The sequence below is a fragment of the Ciona robusta genome, chromosome 11 (genome assembly GCF_009617815.1).
Source record: "Ciona robusta chromosome 11, ASM961781v2".
NCBI lineage: Eukaryota > Metazoa > Chordata > Ascidiacea > Phlebobranchia > Cionidae > Ciona > Ciona robusta.
Window position 1 is genome coordinate 7,720,448 of NC_143245.1, and position 13,850 is coordinate 7,734,297.

At 39.5% G+C, this 13,850-nt stretch overlaps 1 protein-coding gene across 1 annotated transcript; it reads right to left on the minus strand.

Annotated features, from left to right (window-relative positions):
• Positions 1 to 455: 455 nt before the first annotated feature.
• LOC149729017 (uncharacterized) lies at positions 456 to 10,331 on the minus strand. Its single transcript, XM_089887524.1, has 2 exons — positions 8,032 to 10,331; positions 456 to 1,149 (listed from the first exon to the last, which is right to left on the minus strand). Exons 1-2 carry the CDS (start codon positions 9,774 to 9,776, stop codon positions 993 to 995), a joined length of 1,902 nt encoding a protein of 633 aa, XP_089743650.1. The 5' UTR covers positions 9,777 to 10,331; the 3' UTR covers positions 456 to 992.
• Between the last annotated feature and the right edge of the window lie 3,519 nt (positions 10,332 to 13,850).

Consider the following 13,850-nt stretch of genomic DNA (forward strand, 5'->3'; position numbering starts at 1 on the left):
TTATGCAACCGGATGATGGGGCTCTATGGGCGATTCGGACCGTTGAAAATATACGTCATGTCTCACCCGGCCGCCATTTTGGTTTCTGTGTGCACAATTTTATGTTGGATTATATTTACAACATCGCATATAACAGCAATTTTTTGCTTTGAATCTTCTTAGTTTTTAAAATAAATGTATATTATTACCACATTATAAACTACAGCTTCATTGCATTTATACAGCAAGTTAATATATTACAATTTGTTTTATATATATTTTTTTGGTTTCTCTAATATAATAACATATTCGGATGTTTTTTTGCTTTAAAACCAAACAAATAAAAATATATCAAACTTTCACTTGTTTCACTTGTAACTTTTACTTGTTTCATATTTCAATTTTTGGATATATTTTGATTGCAAAAATACTTTAAATGAAACCAAGTCATAATTCAAAATAAACTCATCTTTTTATTGATTCGTTTATTTATTTAAGACACTTGAAACATATTCAACAATAAAAGAATAAAAATCAACGCAAAAAGCTGGAAATAGTCTACCGTATTGAAAAAAAGCAGGGAAGTAACTACCCGTATTGGCGTTGTTGTCAATATTACCAAACACTTTGTAAATAAAATGCAAAGACGCTTCGACCAACTCATACAATGCCCGTGGAGGGATACTTCTTATAGGGTAGACATAAAAGAAAGCAGTAGTCATGGAATAAGAATGAGAAGTTGAACTTATGAACTGATAACGTTAAGATTTAGCTTTTCGATGGATAATATTAAATAGGGACTTAAAACCTTACGTTTTAAAAGCAGTTTTTTCGTAATGATTTATTTAGTACATGAGAACTGAAACCTAATTTGAATTTTACCTTTTTGATTTATAATTACTTTGAAAGTACTGTGTGTAGAGGTATGCAGCCACCGCTGTACGCTAAAGGCTTCGTCCAACAACGGTGGAAAGAAACATGACAATATCTGTTGTCACAGATCAATATTTGCGTCATCGCATCATATAATTCATGGCAGTGGCTTTGCTGGATCGTTTGGAGCCAAATATGTGGCTTCTAACGTGGTGTAAGCGATGGGGCCCCCCTGGGTAGGCGAGTCCTCGTGGGTTTTCAGTATTTGACCTTGCTTCTCTACACGATGAGCGATTTCTGTACAAAATTGAAGCAAATGTCACGTTCGGTTTGGAAATGAACATTCAAGACCATTGACATGTGCGTACGTTTGTGGTGTCGTAAATGAGGCAGAATATTTTCAAAATAAATGAACTGTACGTGCTTAAACATTACCCGAGTGGTTCTGTTCGTTATGAAAATAAAACGCCGCTATCAAAATTCGCGTGCGAGTAATTATATGCGCTTTTATTACAGGTGAAAGCGACAGGTTTGTTAAGCCATGCTTCTCGTGCAGTAACAAAGTTCGAGGGCCGGTACATGCAAATTATGTACAGAAACATTTGAATGTAAAACATATAATACATTACAGATACTTTTACGTATAAACTTTCAAGCTGCCGGGATCATGCCATGTAGCAAAACTTATACAAAAAAAAACAAGTCAAAAAAATTGTATACACAGCTGTATACTATAACGTGTTAGTTATATATTATACATACCTAATATGAACAAAAAATCGATATCAAATACTCGTATTTACGTCAGCCATATAGACAGACATGACTTTCATTATCTACAAGAGCGTGGGCACGCCGCCATTTTTCGCGCATTTTGTTAAAATATTCTATTCTTGGTATACGACCCACAAACTTGTTTCTTTACTGAATAAATTTAAAGTTTTTAAAAATGTGCCAAGCATACGTCATACAAGGTATTAATGTAATAAAAACATGGTTTCGAAATATACATGCGTTCATGACGTCTGTATATAAACATGTTTATGGTTCATATAATAGCCATATATCTGTTTATATTTGATTTTTGTACGATTTTACGTGAAGAAAACGCTGTAGAATAACCGTCGTTCAAGATATTTTGTTTTGTACTTAGACTACTGAATGAACTTTAGGATTATTTACAACCATCTTCCTAATGTTTGCTAAGGACTTATGTAAAGAATGGTGGAGTAGGGACAGACAGAAGCACAGCGGTCTCCAGCCACCAGTTTATTATTCAATCCAATATATTTACTGGCAGTCTAAAATCTGCGCTACCCTAGTGTGTGGTAAAAAAGCAAACAGAAAAGCAATCATTATTGCATGAGCGCTTGCTCTAACGACGCGATCGTTTTACTTTGTGGTTTCCCAAGTCGTCCACGCACAGCCGGTCGTGTCACGTGTTCGTTCTGCTTGGCTAAGCAAGCCGATTCCGTCAGAATTGACACGTTTAAAATTTGAACCAGGTTCAAGTTGCTTTTAAACGATTCTGTGGTTTCCGTTGAGTTACAAACTTTCTACAAACAAAAATCGTTCACCCTGTAACTACGTCTCATCCTTTCCAAGTCGAAATAAACACAACTAAATGCATGGTTCCAAAAATATGCATGAAAGGCATGGCATAGTTTCACGCAATACCAGCACTTGTAAACAGAGACTAAGTTTTGAACTGATGCTAGAATTAAACCGAAACGTTCAATATAGATAATTGTTAATTACACGACAAATTCGATCATGGCGTGTACATTTTAAGTTCCAGTGAATCGAAACCTTTACATAGTATTATAAAGGCGAAAAGTGAAAGACGATTTACTTTAAAATCCGCGTAACAAGATCTAGACCTCACTCTATAAGCAGAGGGGTCGGCACATCAGAATTATTAAGTCTTATTCATGGCTTACCCAAAACAAGAGAGACCACTTAGCCGGCCAACTTTCCTACCATTAAAAACAAGCTTAACAAAAGATAGCAAACCCTGTACTGTCTGTTAACGCGTGTACAATAATGGGCCCATATAAAAGGTAGGGGCGGCTAATGCGATCAGTATAAAGAGAGTTTAATGGCACAAATAAAAACTAAATTGTGTTTAAAACAAATTGAATGAATGTATAAAGAGACCACACGATTCGAGACGTATTTTGACACCCGGCTGTGAGAATTCGTGGCTGTCGTAGATAGAGGTTACATATTATACAAGAAGTAACGTTACTATTGGTTTAGTATTCGACCACTTTCGGGTTAACCACCGACAGCTTGGACGGCTCGTCTCATGTTTCGCGGTTAAGTATCCACAGTTTGCACTTGAATGTATAAGGTGTCCACTAAAGGTCAGTGCTAATTTAACCCGAGTAGTGACCAGCAACAACTCTAGCCCAGCGAACACGCGTGTGCATCGGTCACTCGCATACATACAGCTTAAATTTCGTCCACACGATTGCGAGGCAGCGGATAATTTGAAAATCTCACGGTTATTTCATGATATGTGAAAAGTGCTTTCGAGGGTCACAGTGTTTAGGTACTTGTTGAACAAACAACATATTGGCTCGCATTTCCTAGCAATAAAACATTCGTGACATAGTACTGTGGGGTAAGATGGGTCACTTTAACTATCCTAAAACCATGATCGTGTTTTAAAACAATTAACAACAACAGTCTAATTTTTTAATGTTCTTTGTTTACTACCAAATGGGCGAGAAGGTAGAATGAAAAGGTGTCCCATCTTTTCCCACCCTACTATATACCAGTTTGCACCATTCGTTTGATGACGCCTTCTTCTGTATAGAAACAGTCGCATGTTTATTACTTTGACTCGAGGCGTATCAAATTGTTCCCAAACCACAATTTGGAACGCTAGCGCTGGTAATGACGTATATATACCACCGTATTCCGCCTACGCAGGGCTTGACGTTAACAAAATAATAACGTCTTTGTTGAACGTTTGTTTTTACGCTGAGTGCGTACGTCAAAGCAACTTCTGCGCTGTAATGTAAACGTTGCTATACCGCAGCCACGCATGGTAGACATTTATCTCATATAACCGGTAAATTGGGTTACACTCAATAATGTGGTAAAACAAAAACTTTTATGAATATTGCGTGTGGTGTACAAATCCGGAGAATTCCGGAGAATTCTTAATAAGCGAGCATCAAAGGGCTCACTTAGATACTACACCAGCATTAAAGCCGTGTAATAAGTTGTTGTAGCTCTGGGCTGTTGGATATCATGTACATGATGAGTGTTTTGGAGAGGTTTTCCCCTCTCGTACTGGTGCCGCGTTCAGAGAGTTTGCGTAGGTGAAAGTGGTTGTGTTAAGAGGCCCACAATGGATTGGAGCTTACTGCGTTGGATGTAAAGTGTCTCCGAGGCGAAATTTCTTTCTGGTTTCTCGTGCGCTAAGTTTGCTGGTTATCAACGAGAAAGAATCGACCCCCTAAGTACCACTTGTTACTTGTCGGTACTGAGAACGTCTTCGTTATTTACAGCTTAGTTAGGAAACGGTGCATTAATCTCACGGACCGCAAGTTTCAAGCCGACCACGAAAAATTACATTCCTTCGAATATCCCGAGCATGTCGAATGAATATAAACCGATCCAGGCGATCCGCGCAATGCCAGCTCCCCAATGCATTTTACTTAAGTTACAAAGTTGATGCTTCTCGGTGGTCCAATCCCTATAAATCCATCTCGTATTTAGACCTACTTCGCCTAAGTGACCACGCTGCTCACAATAGTCCTGCCTACAATAGGACACGCGGTACACCGTTACGTCACGGGAATTCTGGACAGAAACTGAGATATCGAACGATCCATCAAACCAGACGACCAGGGCACGTACAGTGTGGTATATTAGCTAAACTACGCCGCATTCGAACTTTAAAACCTAGCTCCAATGTTATACGGGAGGGGGGGAAGATGGGACATATTTTCATTCTATTTTCTCGTCCCATTTAGTAGTAAACAAAAAAAAAATTATTATAAAACCATATCCTCACGACTTCCATAGGCCGTTGTTAATTGTTTAAAACACGATCAGGATATTTGGATATTATATGTGCTAAGGTGTCCCATCTTCCCCCACCCTACTATATCTATAAAAGCCACTATTTATACTATATGCCACAAATCTTGAACGTATTCCAACCGCTTCCTTAAAACAGAAGAAAGTTTTCATAACTTTAGTAAACTTAGGATAATAGATAATACGGCTCCAATGTAACAAAAAATATAATTTATTTTCAAAAATCAAACCAACAAAAATAACACGCGACGCATATAGACACTTTAAACAGAGTAGGTGAAACTTTTTAAGTGACAAGACAATTTCAAACTTCTAATTTTTTAAGCTTCACTCAATAGAAAAGTATGCGAGGAGTTTATGCTGCTCAACGACAACAAACATGCTTCGACAAGTAACGGGCGCGCGTTCGGCACCTAAGTTCCTGTGGCCACTTATTCAGTGTGCACTCGCAGGTAATACAATCACTCGTGGCTCGTGCGCTTGTTGTTTTTGGGCTGTCGTGATTCTTACAAAGTAACACTTTTATTCCTTTGTGGGATGACATAGAGCAAAAGATTGCTCGTCGCTTGTGTTTACGGAGCGCAGAGTTACGTTAAAGCTTGGTATAGTATTTATATACCGCTGATGCATATTGTGCGCATGACGCAAGATTAATTACTTTTAAAGAAAGCCGCCAATGTCCGCACCTCCGCTGTAAGATAGCTAGGTATAATAAATGACCACCAATGTTGTTCTTATGGGTTAAAAACGCTTGTGCTTACTTCGTGCGTGACCAGCACATTGGGGTCATACGTTATCGGAGCTTGCTGACAGAGGCAGCAATGGATGGACGCGTTAAAGGCGACAGCCCGAAACTAAACGAATCATTCACTTCTCTCAACACGGGACCAATAAAACAATATCAACAACAGGTCTTAACAAATAAATAGAGGCTGCTTGTAATGCGGCTTACTATCGTAGCTACCTGGTGTCGTGTTACTGTGACAGAGACAGGTGCTCTGCTGTAAAACGTCGCAAATTATCGGTAGCAATTTTTTTCAGGTGATGCACTTTAAAATGAAGCACCCGAGCTGAGTTGGGTTGAATTGGAACATAGTGCGTCGATAGCGCCACTTTAAACGCACCAGTGGGCGCGCTGAAAACCTGGTTGCTAATTTTCAATGTTAAAACGCTCGTCTACGATCAATCACTTTAATTTTCTAAGCTGGTACACAGCTCCCTCGAGCCGAGCGACGAGTAAACCAAGGAGTTGCCACCCGCGTGCCAAATTAGCGAAATGGAGGCACGCTCTGCAGCAAGAAATAAATGGGGGGCTGGGGTATCAGGTAACAAGGCATCTGGCATCGGCCAAATAACTGTCTAAAAACGAGCCGGACTCGAAAGCTTGCGATCATTATACAGCACAGGAATTAGGGCTATCGGAACGCTCTTACATAAAACCCTATGTGGTGACTATAGCAGCAACTTAAAGGCAGAGATACAGCGGTTTATTTGGGTCGCTTGCAATCCGGTTTCGCACTACGGTTTGCGACACGGTGACTTAACACGTCTACTAGGTAACCCCTACCACGAAGCAAGGCATGGCGACTTTATTCTATTATGTGTCATGCCAGGTGATAGCGTTAAGCCTATTGAACGGCGATAGCCATTCACTTGGACCAATGACTGGAAAACGTTTAAAAACACTTGTGGTGTGGATTTAAAATCCTTTTTTAACGAGATCACAGTTTAATTATAAAGGCCGCTAAAACGATGGTTATAGATTTAACATATCATATTGTAGCGTAAAACCTATTTCAGTAAATACTTAGCAAAAGAAAAAGTTAACTAAATGAAAAATGGGTTTTCTTTTTAAAACTACTCTATGGTTGACCCAGTTTATGTAAGAAACAACGAATGGAATGTCGCAAATGCCTAAATAGGCGTCACGAAATTGAAATGTCTAGACTAGACCTTGACCGTGAATCAAAATGGCGACTCCATCCACCATATTTGTTTCATACGTTTGAAGAATACTCAATAACAAAACACATGATAAACGCGTTATAAAAACACTCTTGCCGTTTTCCCACCATGCTAGTAAATAGTATAGTAGGGTGGGTTAAGATGGTACATGTTTTCATTCTCTTTTCTCGTCTTATTTGATGGTAAACAAACAATATTTACACGATTATATAACAGTAGACCGGCGACTCAAAAAGAGCGTTGTTAAATCTTAAAAACACGATCAGGAAATATGGGATTTAGATGCTAACGGTATCCCATATCACCCCACAGTACTATATGTGAAATGTATTTTTACCACTAGCGGTAAAAGTATATTATTATTTTAGCTTTCTTAATCTAAAATATACACAAACTAAAGACTAAAATACACACAAACTAAAGACATGTAAAATAATCTACAGCTGGGACCAGAGATATTTGAAAATAAACAATAACTATTATGTCATAGTTAAAAAGTTGTTCTCGAATACAAAAACAATCACAGCGGAATGTTTTGAATTTGTGCCTAGTATTGTTAGAGTATATAGTGCTTGCCAACATGCTGTACTAGTTTTACTCATAAGAAGTCAACCGTAGTTACAAAAACAAGGTTTATTTACAAAATTGATGTGCACAGTATTCAATGTGGCAAATATTGCTTTTAAGCGGCCGACGAAAGGTGTATATTGAGAAACTATGAGCGAATGAGAAACGAAAACATGCAAAGAAATTGCACAGTTTTGTGTTGGCCGGTATTTATATAGCAGTTGAGCGAAAGTGTTAGAATTGAAAGAGACAAATTTTTGCAGCAGTTATTGTGTATTTAATGCAACATTTGTGTTATTTGGGAGTGAGATGCAACTGGTATATTGCTTTAACAGTTAGAAAAAGCGAGCAAACAAAACAATAAATAGACAAAAGCAAGCACAAAGAAAAGAAACTATATCGGTAGAGATGCCAATACACAGTGTTTATGATTCGTATCAAACCAAATCTTTGACACTGAGGGTTTTGGCACGAAATGCATGCGAGAAGCCTTGGGCTCCATGCTGTGTATACAGTTACTGGCATGCATCGTTTTTATAGTATTAGTACAGCTTAGTACGTGCTGGCTTGCCTTAGCTTGCTGGTACGCACCCTGGGTAGTATGCAGATTCGGTGTGGTCGGGCTGGTGGTTGAGGTGGTCACTGGGTATGTGAAGTTGCTGCTGTTGGTGGAGCGGGTAGTGTAAAGCACTGGAATAATGGGAAGCTGATGAAGACGACGAAGGAGACGGAGTGGACACTGATGACGAGGAAGCTGAATTTACCGGCGAGCCTGAGGGCGCGATAGAACACTGAGGGATAGTGTCATTCACTGATGGTGGTGGCATCAAGCCAGTGAGAGAGTTCATTCCGTTGTTGTAATATTGCACTGCGTCTTGGTAAGCTCGTAGGTCTTTTGCTTGGGTGTAGCTCTGGTGGTGAGGGTGCTGCTGATAATGCTGTTGCTGAGGGTCTGAAACATTCATAAGACTGCTGATCGAAAATGGGTGTGGTGCAAAAGAATGCGCGGCGGCTACAGCAGCGAACGAGTTGTGTTGAACTGCAGCGGCATATGCTGTTGCTTGGGCGTAATGAGAATACAGGTGATGTGATGGGTCTTGTTCATGGCCGACTAAATGATGCTCCTGGTTCATGGGGTGTGGAATGCTATGGTGGGTTCTCTCGTCGGTTTTATCCCCAGCTGGAACCAACTCATGCAAGGAATGCGTGTTCAATGCCATGTTCTCTGAGGTTGGGGTGTTGGATGGCGAACTAACTTCAACGGCAGATTGCTGTTGAGTGTGGTGGTGTTGAAGCTTGTCGTTGTGATCTGTTTGGCTGGGGTAAGCTGGGTTGTTTGTTTGGCTGGGGTGGTTAGCTGAGGAATTATCGTGCGTAGGTGCTGGAATTTGTTGAAGCATCCCATGCCCAAGCGATGTGTGTTGTTGGTTGTATAACTGATCGTGGGAGGTTATGGCCGTTGATGAAGCAAGGTCGGGCGACTTGTTGTCCGTGTCTGAATCTGCGTAAGTTTCATGACTGTTGTGTGGACTGTTATGAGTGGATCCTGGGTTTGACATCGATGGTGGAGGGCTGACAGCATCGTTGGGGACAAGTTCTAGCGGTGAGTGTTCATCTGAGCTTGGTCCAGCGCCCTTTGATTTCTTGTTGCTCTTGAATCTTTTCTGGCGACGCAAATAGCAGCCATTTTCGAACATGTTTCCAGCGTCTGGGTGTAGCGACCAATATGAACCTTTGCCAGGTTTGTCTGCCGATCTCGGTACTTTAACGAAGCAATCGTTGAATGACAAGCTATGGCGGATTGAATTTTGCCATCTTTGTTGGTTTTGTCGGTAGAATGGAAAAAGGTCCATGATCCAGTTGTATATTTCACTTAAGGTCATCATTTTGTTGGGCGATGACTGTAGGGCCATTGTAATGAGTGAAATATAACTGTATGGTGGCTTAGCATGGGTGTAGTTTCTTCTGTATTGCTTCTCGGTCCTTCTGTTTAACATGAGCGCCATATTCGGCGTGATTCCAACGCCCGTCGGCATGCCGGCGTACGCAGTGCCCATAGGCGGGGATCCGACAGCAGCAGCGGCCGCGGCGGCAATTTGAACGCTGTGGGGTGAGTGGCCGTTCATCGCACTTGTGCCCATACCATTGAACGATACGCCGCCATATCCTTGCGGTAAAGCTTGGTTAAATCCGACCTGGTTGCCAGCAGCTGTAAGCGACATTGGGTTCATCTGGTTGACGTATGAAGGCTGCATACCGTTGGTCATATTGTTCATACCAGTAGCATAAGACTGTTGGAAGGGTTGGTACTTTGACGGTGGAGACGACAACATCATTTTTGTACTTGCAAAAGTAATCCGATTTCAAAAGCTTTCTCAGAAATTACAGCAGCAGTTGTGTATAATATTTCAAATAGAAAGCTAGAAAAAAAAACTTGTTAAAAACTGGCCGTGATATTTCAAGAAAAAAATGGCGGCGAAATTATTGGTCAAAGATATAAAACTGAAAATAACGAAAATATGTCAAGATAAGTTTCCGCTTTGCTACTGAATTAACTTCCTGTTACAAATCTGTTTTTCGGATATTAAATTTCAAGATTCTAAATTGTGTTTTAAGTTAACCGAAGCGTATAACTGGATTGTAACCCCAACACAATCTTGCTTACCCCCCACATACAACTTGAGCCAGTTCTGAGTCACCTAGCTGAAGTAAATAAAACTAATAAAGCTGGTAATTGAATCGACACCTGAATTAAAGTCGACGTGGTTCAGCGCAAATCTCTCCGGACGCAAACAACAAGTAGTAACGGAGCACTCACTATTTAACCAGCAATAGTTTTGTGCTTATTCTACTGAATATTTGGCGACCTCTTGCGGTTAAAGTTTAAAACTTTAATAATTCTGAATCAAATTTTAGGCTGCAAGGGCTGCAAGTATTTCTAAGCTAACTGCATCCAGCAATTGTTCCATTTCGCAAAAGTAACTCAATTACCTATTAAATACTTGCGATTTAAATTCGACTCTTTAGTGAAAACCTATACTAATTCAAGTAAGATGTAGATCTAAATTAAATACGAAACCACTACACTGTTCACTATTGAACAAACTGAATTGTGCTTCCAATAAATTCCAGCTCTCTTATAAGACGGAATGCCGACTTTGGAGTAGCGCCCACTTTCCTTCTTTCCTCATTATCATAGACGTGCTCGCCCTCTAACCCCTTTTTCGCGCCACGGCTCTGGTCAAGCGTCGGCGGCCACTCGCTTTAGAAACACCTTCCGCCACCAGCAGCCCACGTTAAAAGCGGTGCCGCCCGTATGTACAACTGATATCATTATTATTTCTCAGTGAACAAACAAAACTTAACTTTCTAATGATGCGCATTCAGCCACTTCTAATTTACGTTCAATGTCAACATCTGGCCACTTTCCCTACTTCCCAAAACATATAGTAACACAATACATTTGCACAGTTAAGTTATCCAAATAGATACACTATAGCAATGTTTGTTATAGTGACTGTTGTTATAGTATATATTAGCCCAGCAAACATATTCAAATATCGATAAGTTTGTCCGACGAACCGAAAACTCTTGGCCAAATACAAAACGTTTGCTTTTTAGGCGATCCATATCAAATCAACAAATAAAGATGTTGGCTTTGCATACATTTATACATAAACTAAAACAATGGTTTACTATATGAAAAGTCGTTTCTACAAATAAAAACATTGTAAAATGGAAAGAGAAATTTTATATATATACATATTTGCTATCTTTGTAAAAGGTCCCAAATGCTTTATAACCAGCGTGAATTAACAGAATGCAAACAAATTAAATGGTTTAAACAAATGTGAATAATTTCATAACTTTAAACGCGCATTTCAGTAGTTTGTATTATTTAATATTTAATTTAAAAAAATAAAAAATAAAATGGAGCATCATAGTTTGGCTCCGGGAACTTTGCTCGGGAATAAGTCTACAGATCTGCGGGAGTTCGGGTTTGATTCTACCGCAAATATTTACTCTCGATGTTGGGAGCAATCAAGCATAGGATGTAGCACCTTAACAGACCAATTTCCTTTTAAAATTTAAGTCTTGTTTTTATTTAAAAAAATATAAATTCAAAAAAAGTTTAATAAGTGCAATGGATAGACTTTTAAGGATTGTGAAAGACACATGATAGATGATGCACCAACACATCTTGTTACAGTGTTACTTATATTTTCTACCACTACATAGGCACATGTTACATAATATACTACTGTGGGGTAAGATGAGTTTGAACAAAAATAATATATTTTTATCATGAGAATATAGTTGTATGATCGTGAAAATATTTCTTTTGTTTACAGCCAAATAGGGAAAACATATGCAACTCGTCTTGTTTTCACCACTCTACTATAAATTGTTCAGAAAATACACCTAGTTAATCATCATGGGATATTTTGATATAGTTTAATTACAATAAACATGGTTTGCGACTTGGTGAAAATAGGCCGCTCTACTTCGGCCGGAACGAAAGCTTCACACGTTTCCTATCTGGGACGTTTTGCACTGGCCCGCCAATGTCGCACTTGGTGCGTTTCATCATGCATTGATAAGAAACGTGCATTAGATATTTCTAAAGACTTGGTCTTGTCATTTAGAACTTGTTTTATTTAACACTCTAATAAAGCGCGCGTTATCAATGTAACTCTTGATGTATTGATGAAAGTATTGGAAATTGATTTGACATCAAAGTTTGGAAATTATCAACACCTAAATTCCGAAATTAAGATACGGGTTCAAATTTAAAGATTTATTTTGAGCAACACATGGGTAGCGGTTTGCCGCCTTATTCTAATACTTAAAAAATAAATAAAGTACACATACGGTTATAAATTATTCAAAGTAATATATTTTCCAATATATAAGCTGTTATATATTGGCCATGACGACGACATATTCGAAGCAAAATCGCAATAGCGAGTCCTATTTTTGCTGCTGCGTTTAAAAGTTCAAATCGAAACTTGAATGGTTGGGAGCGCTTGGTGTTTGCTGTTCGGATTGAATTCCGTTGCAACGTCACAAGCATGAGAGAATGGCACCAAACAAGGCTACTGCTTCAAAGGGCTGCAGACTATACGGTCCTGTTTGGCCTGAGAGCGGCAGCGATTTGCGTTTGAATTATCGCCGCTCTGACCTCCGCGAGCATGCGCTTATTTGCACAACGCTTCAAGATATTTGCTTTAATCAGTGACGTCATATATACGGGCTGATTGGCTGGGGCGACGAGTCCTTGACTTTAATTCGCCTGTTGTGCTTGATTTTGGCGAACTGCGTGTTGGATGTAATCTATAGCGGTTTAATTTATTTTATGACGTAACGATACGTTGTATACTACGTCATCCCGCAGCACCACAGCTGCGTAGTTAAACAGTAATCCTTACTAAAGATTATAATACTTTGGTGTCATGCACTGCTGTGTGTTGAAACATTGTTGGGATGTTTAACATAATCCCGTCTGTCTCGTATTGGATTTTACAATTCGTTATCTAAAGCAAGGAACAGAATTAAGTGATTGGTTCGCCGTTTGAAAGGTAGGTGTTTTAGTTTGATTTGATTAAGCGCTTTAACAACAAAATTCTTGGAATAATGGTCTCTAATATATTCTACTCAACAAACACAAAGCGGTGGAGAGTGGTCAAAATTGAGCACGTCAGGAGACGATTCGTCATTGCGCTATCTCGCGTGCACCTGTGTACGCAGTACGTCCCCCAGTGTACCAGATTCGTATTGTTTTTCGCATCCGACGCTGCGACGGCGAAGAAAGTTTCACTGCTGGAACCAAAACGAAAGTGCGAAAAGTAAACAACCGGTAGTGGGCGGGACAGGTCAAACTTAAGTTGGAAGCCATCCGGTGTATTTTGCTTCCGTTTCCCAAACACGGATGTTTGCAAACATGGGAGGGTGTTTGGACAATTCAGGAATCATAGATTTCTAAACGAAACGCCGCTATTTGCATTGTAACCGTCAATATCTATTCTAACGTTTTTGGGGGGCGGTATAAATTATCAGCCATACTTGAATCCTTTAAATACAAGCCTACTCACAAAGTTACATACGTGTTAACTCGTAAGCAGGCACAAAGTGTATGGAATAGAACACTCCTAATGACTGTCGTTTTCCGGCATTCATTTTATAACAAAGTATTTTTTACCTTGTCGACACTCCAACTTTACTGTGAGCAATATACGTTTGCATGTTTGTGACTAAATTTTATTTCATTGATAAAGATTTCTTACTGTGTCGGGAGGTATTTACTCGCTGGCGGGGACTTGGAAACTGCTGACTTGGCCGCGAAAATGCATGAATTTGAACGTAGCATTGGCGACATCTAACGGCACCACAAAAACAGAATTTTCTAAACA

Excerpts from the sequence above, each read along its gene's own strand:
- LOC149729017 (XM_089887524.1), bottom strand. The coding sequence starts at position 9,776 with ATGATGTTGTCGTCTCCACCGTCAAAGTACCAACCCTTCCAACAGTCT. Across the intron at positions 1,150-8,031 it reads GAATCTGCATACTACCCAGG|AAATCGCTCATCGTGTAGAG; the intron begins GTGCGTACCAGC and ends AATTTTGTACAG.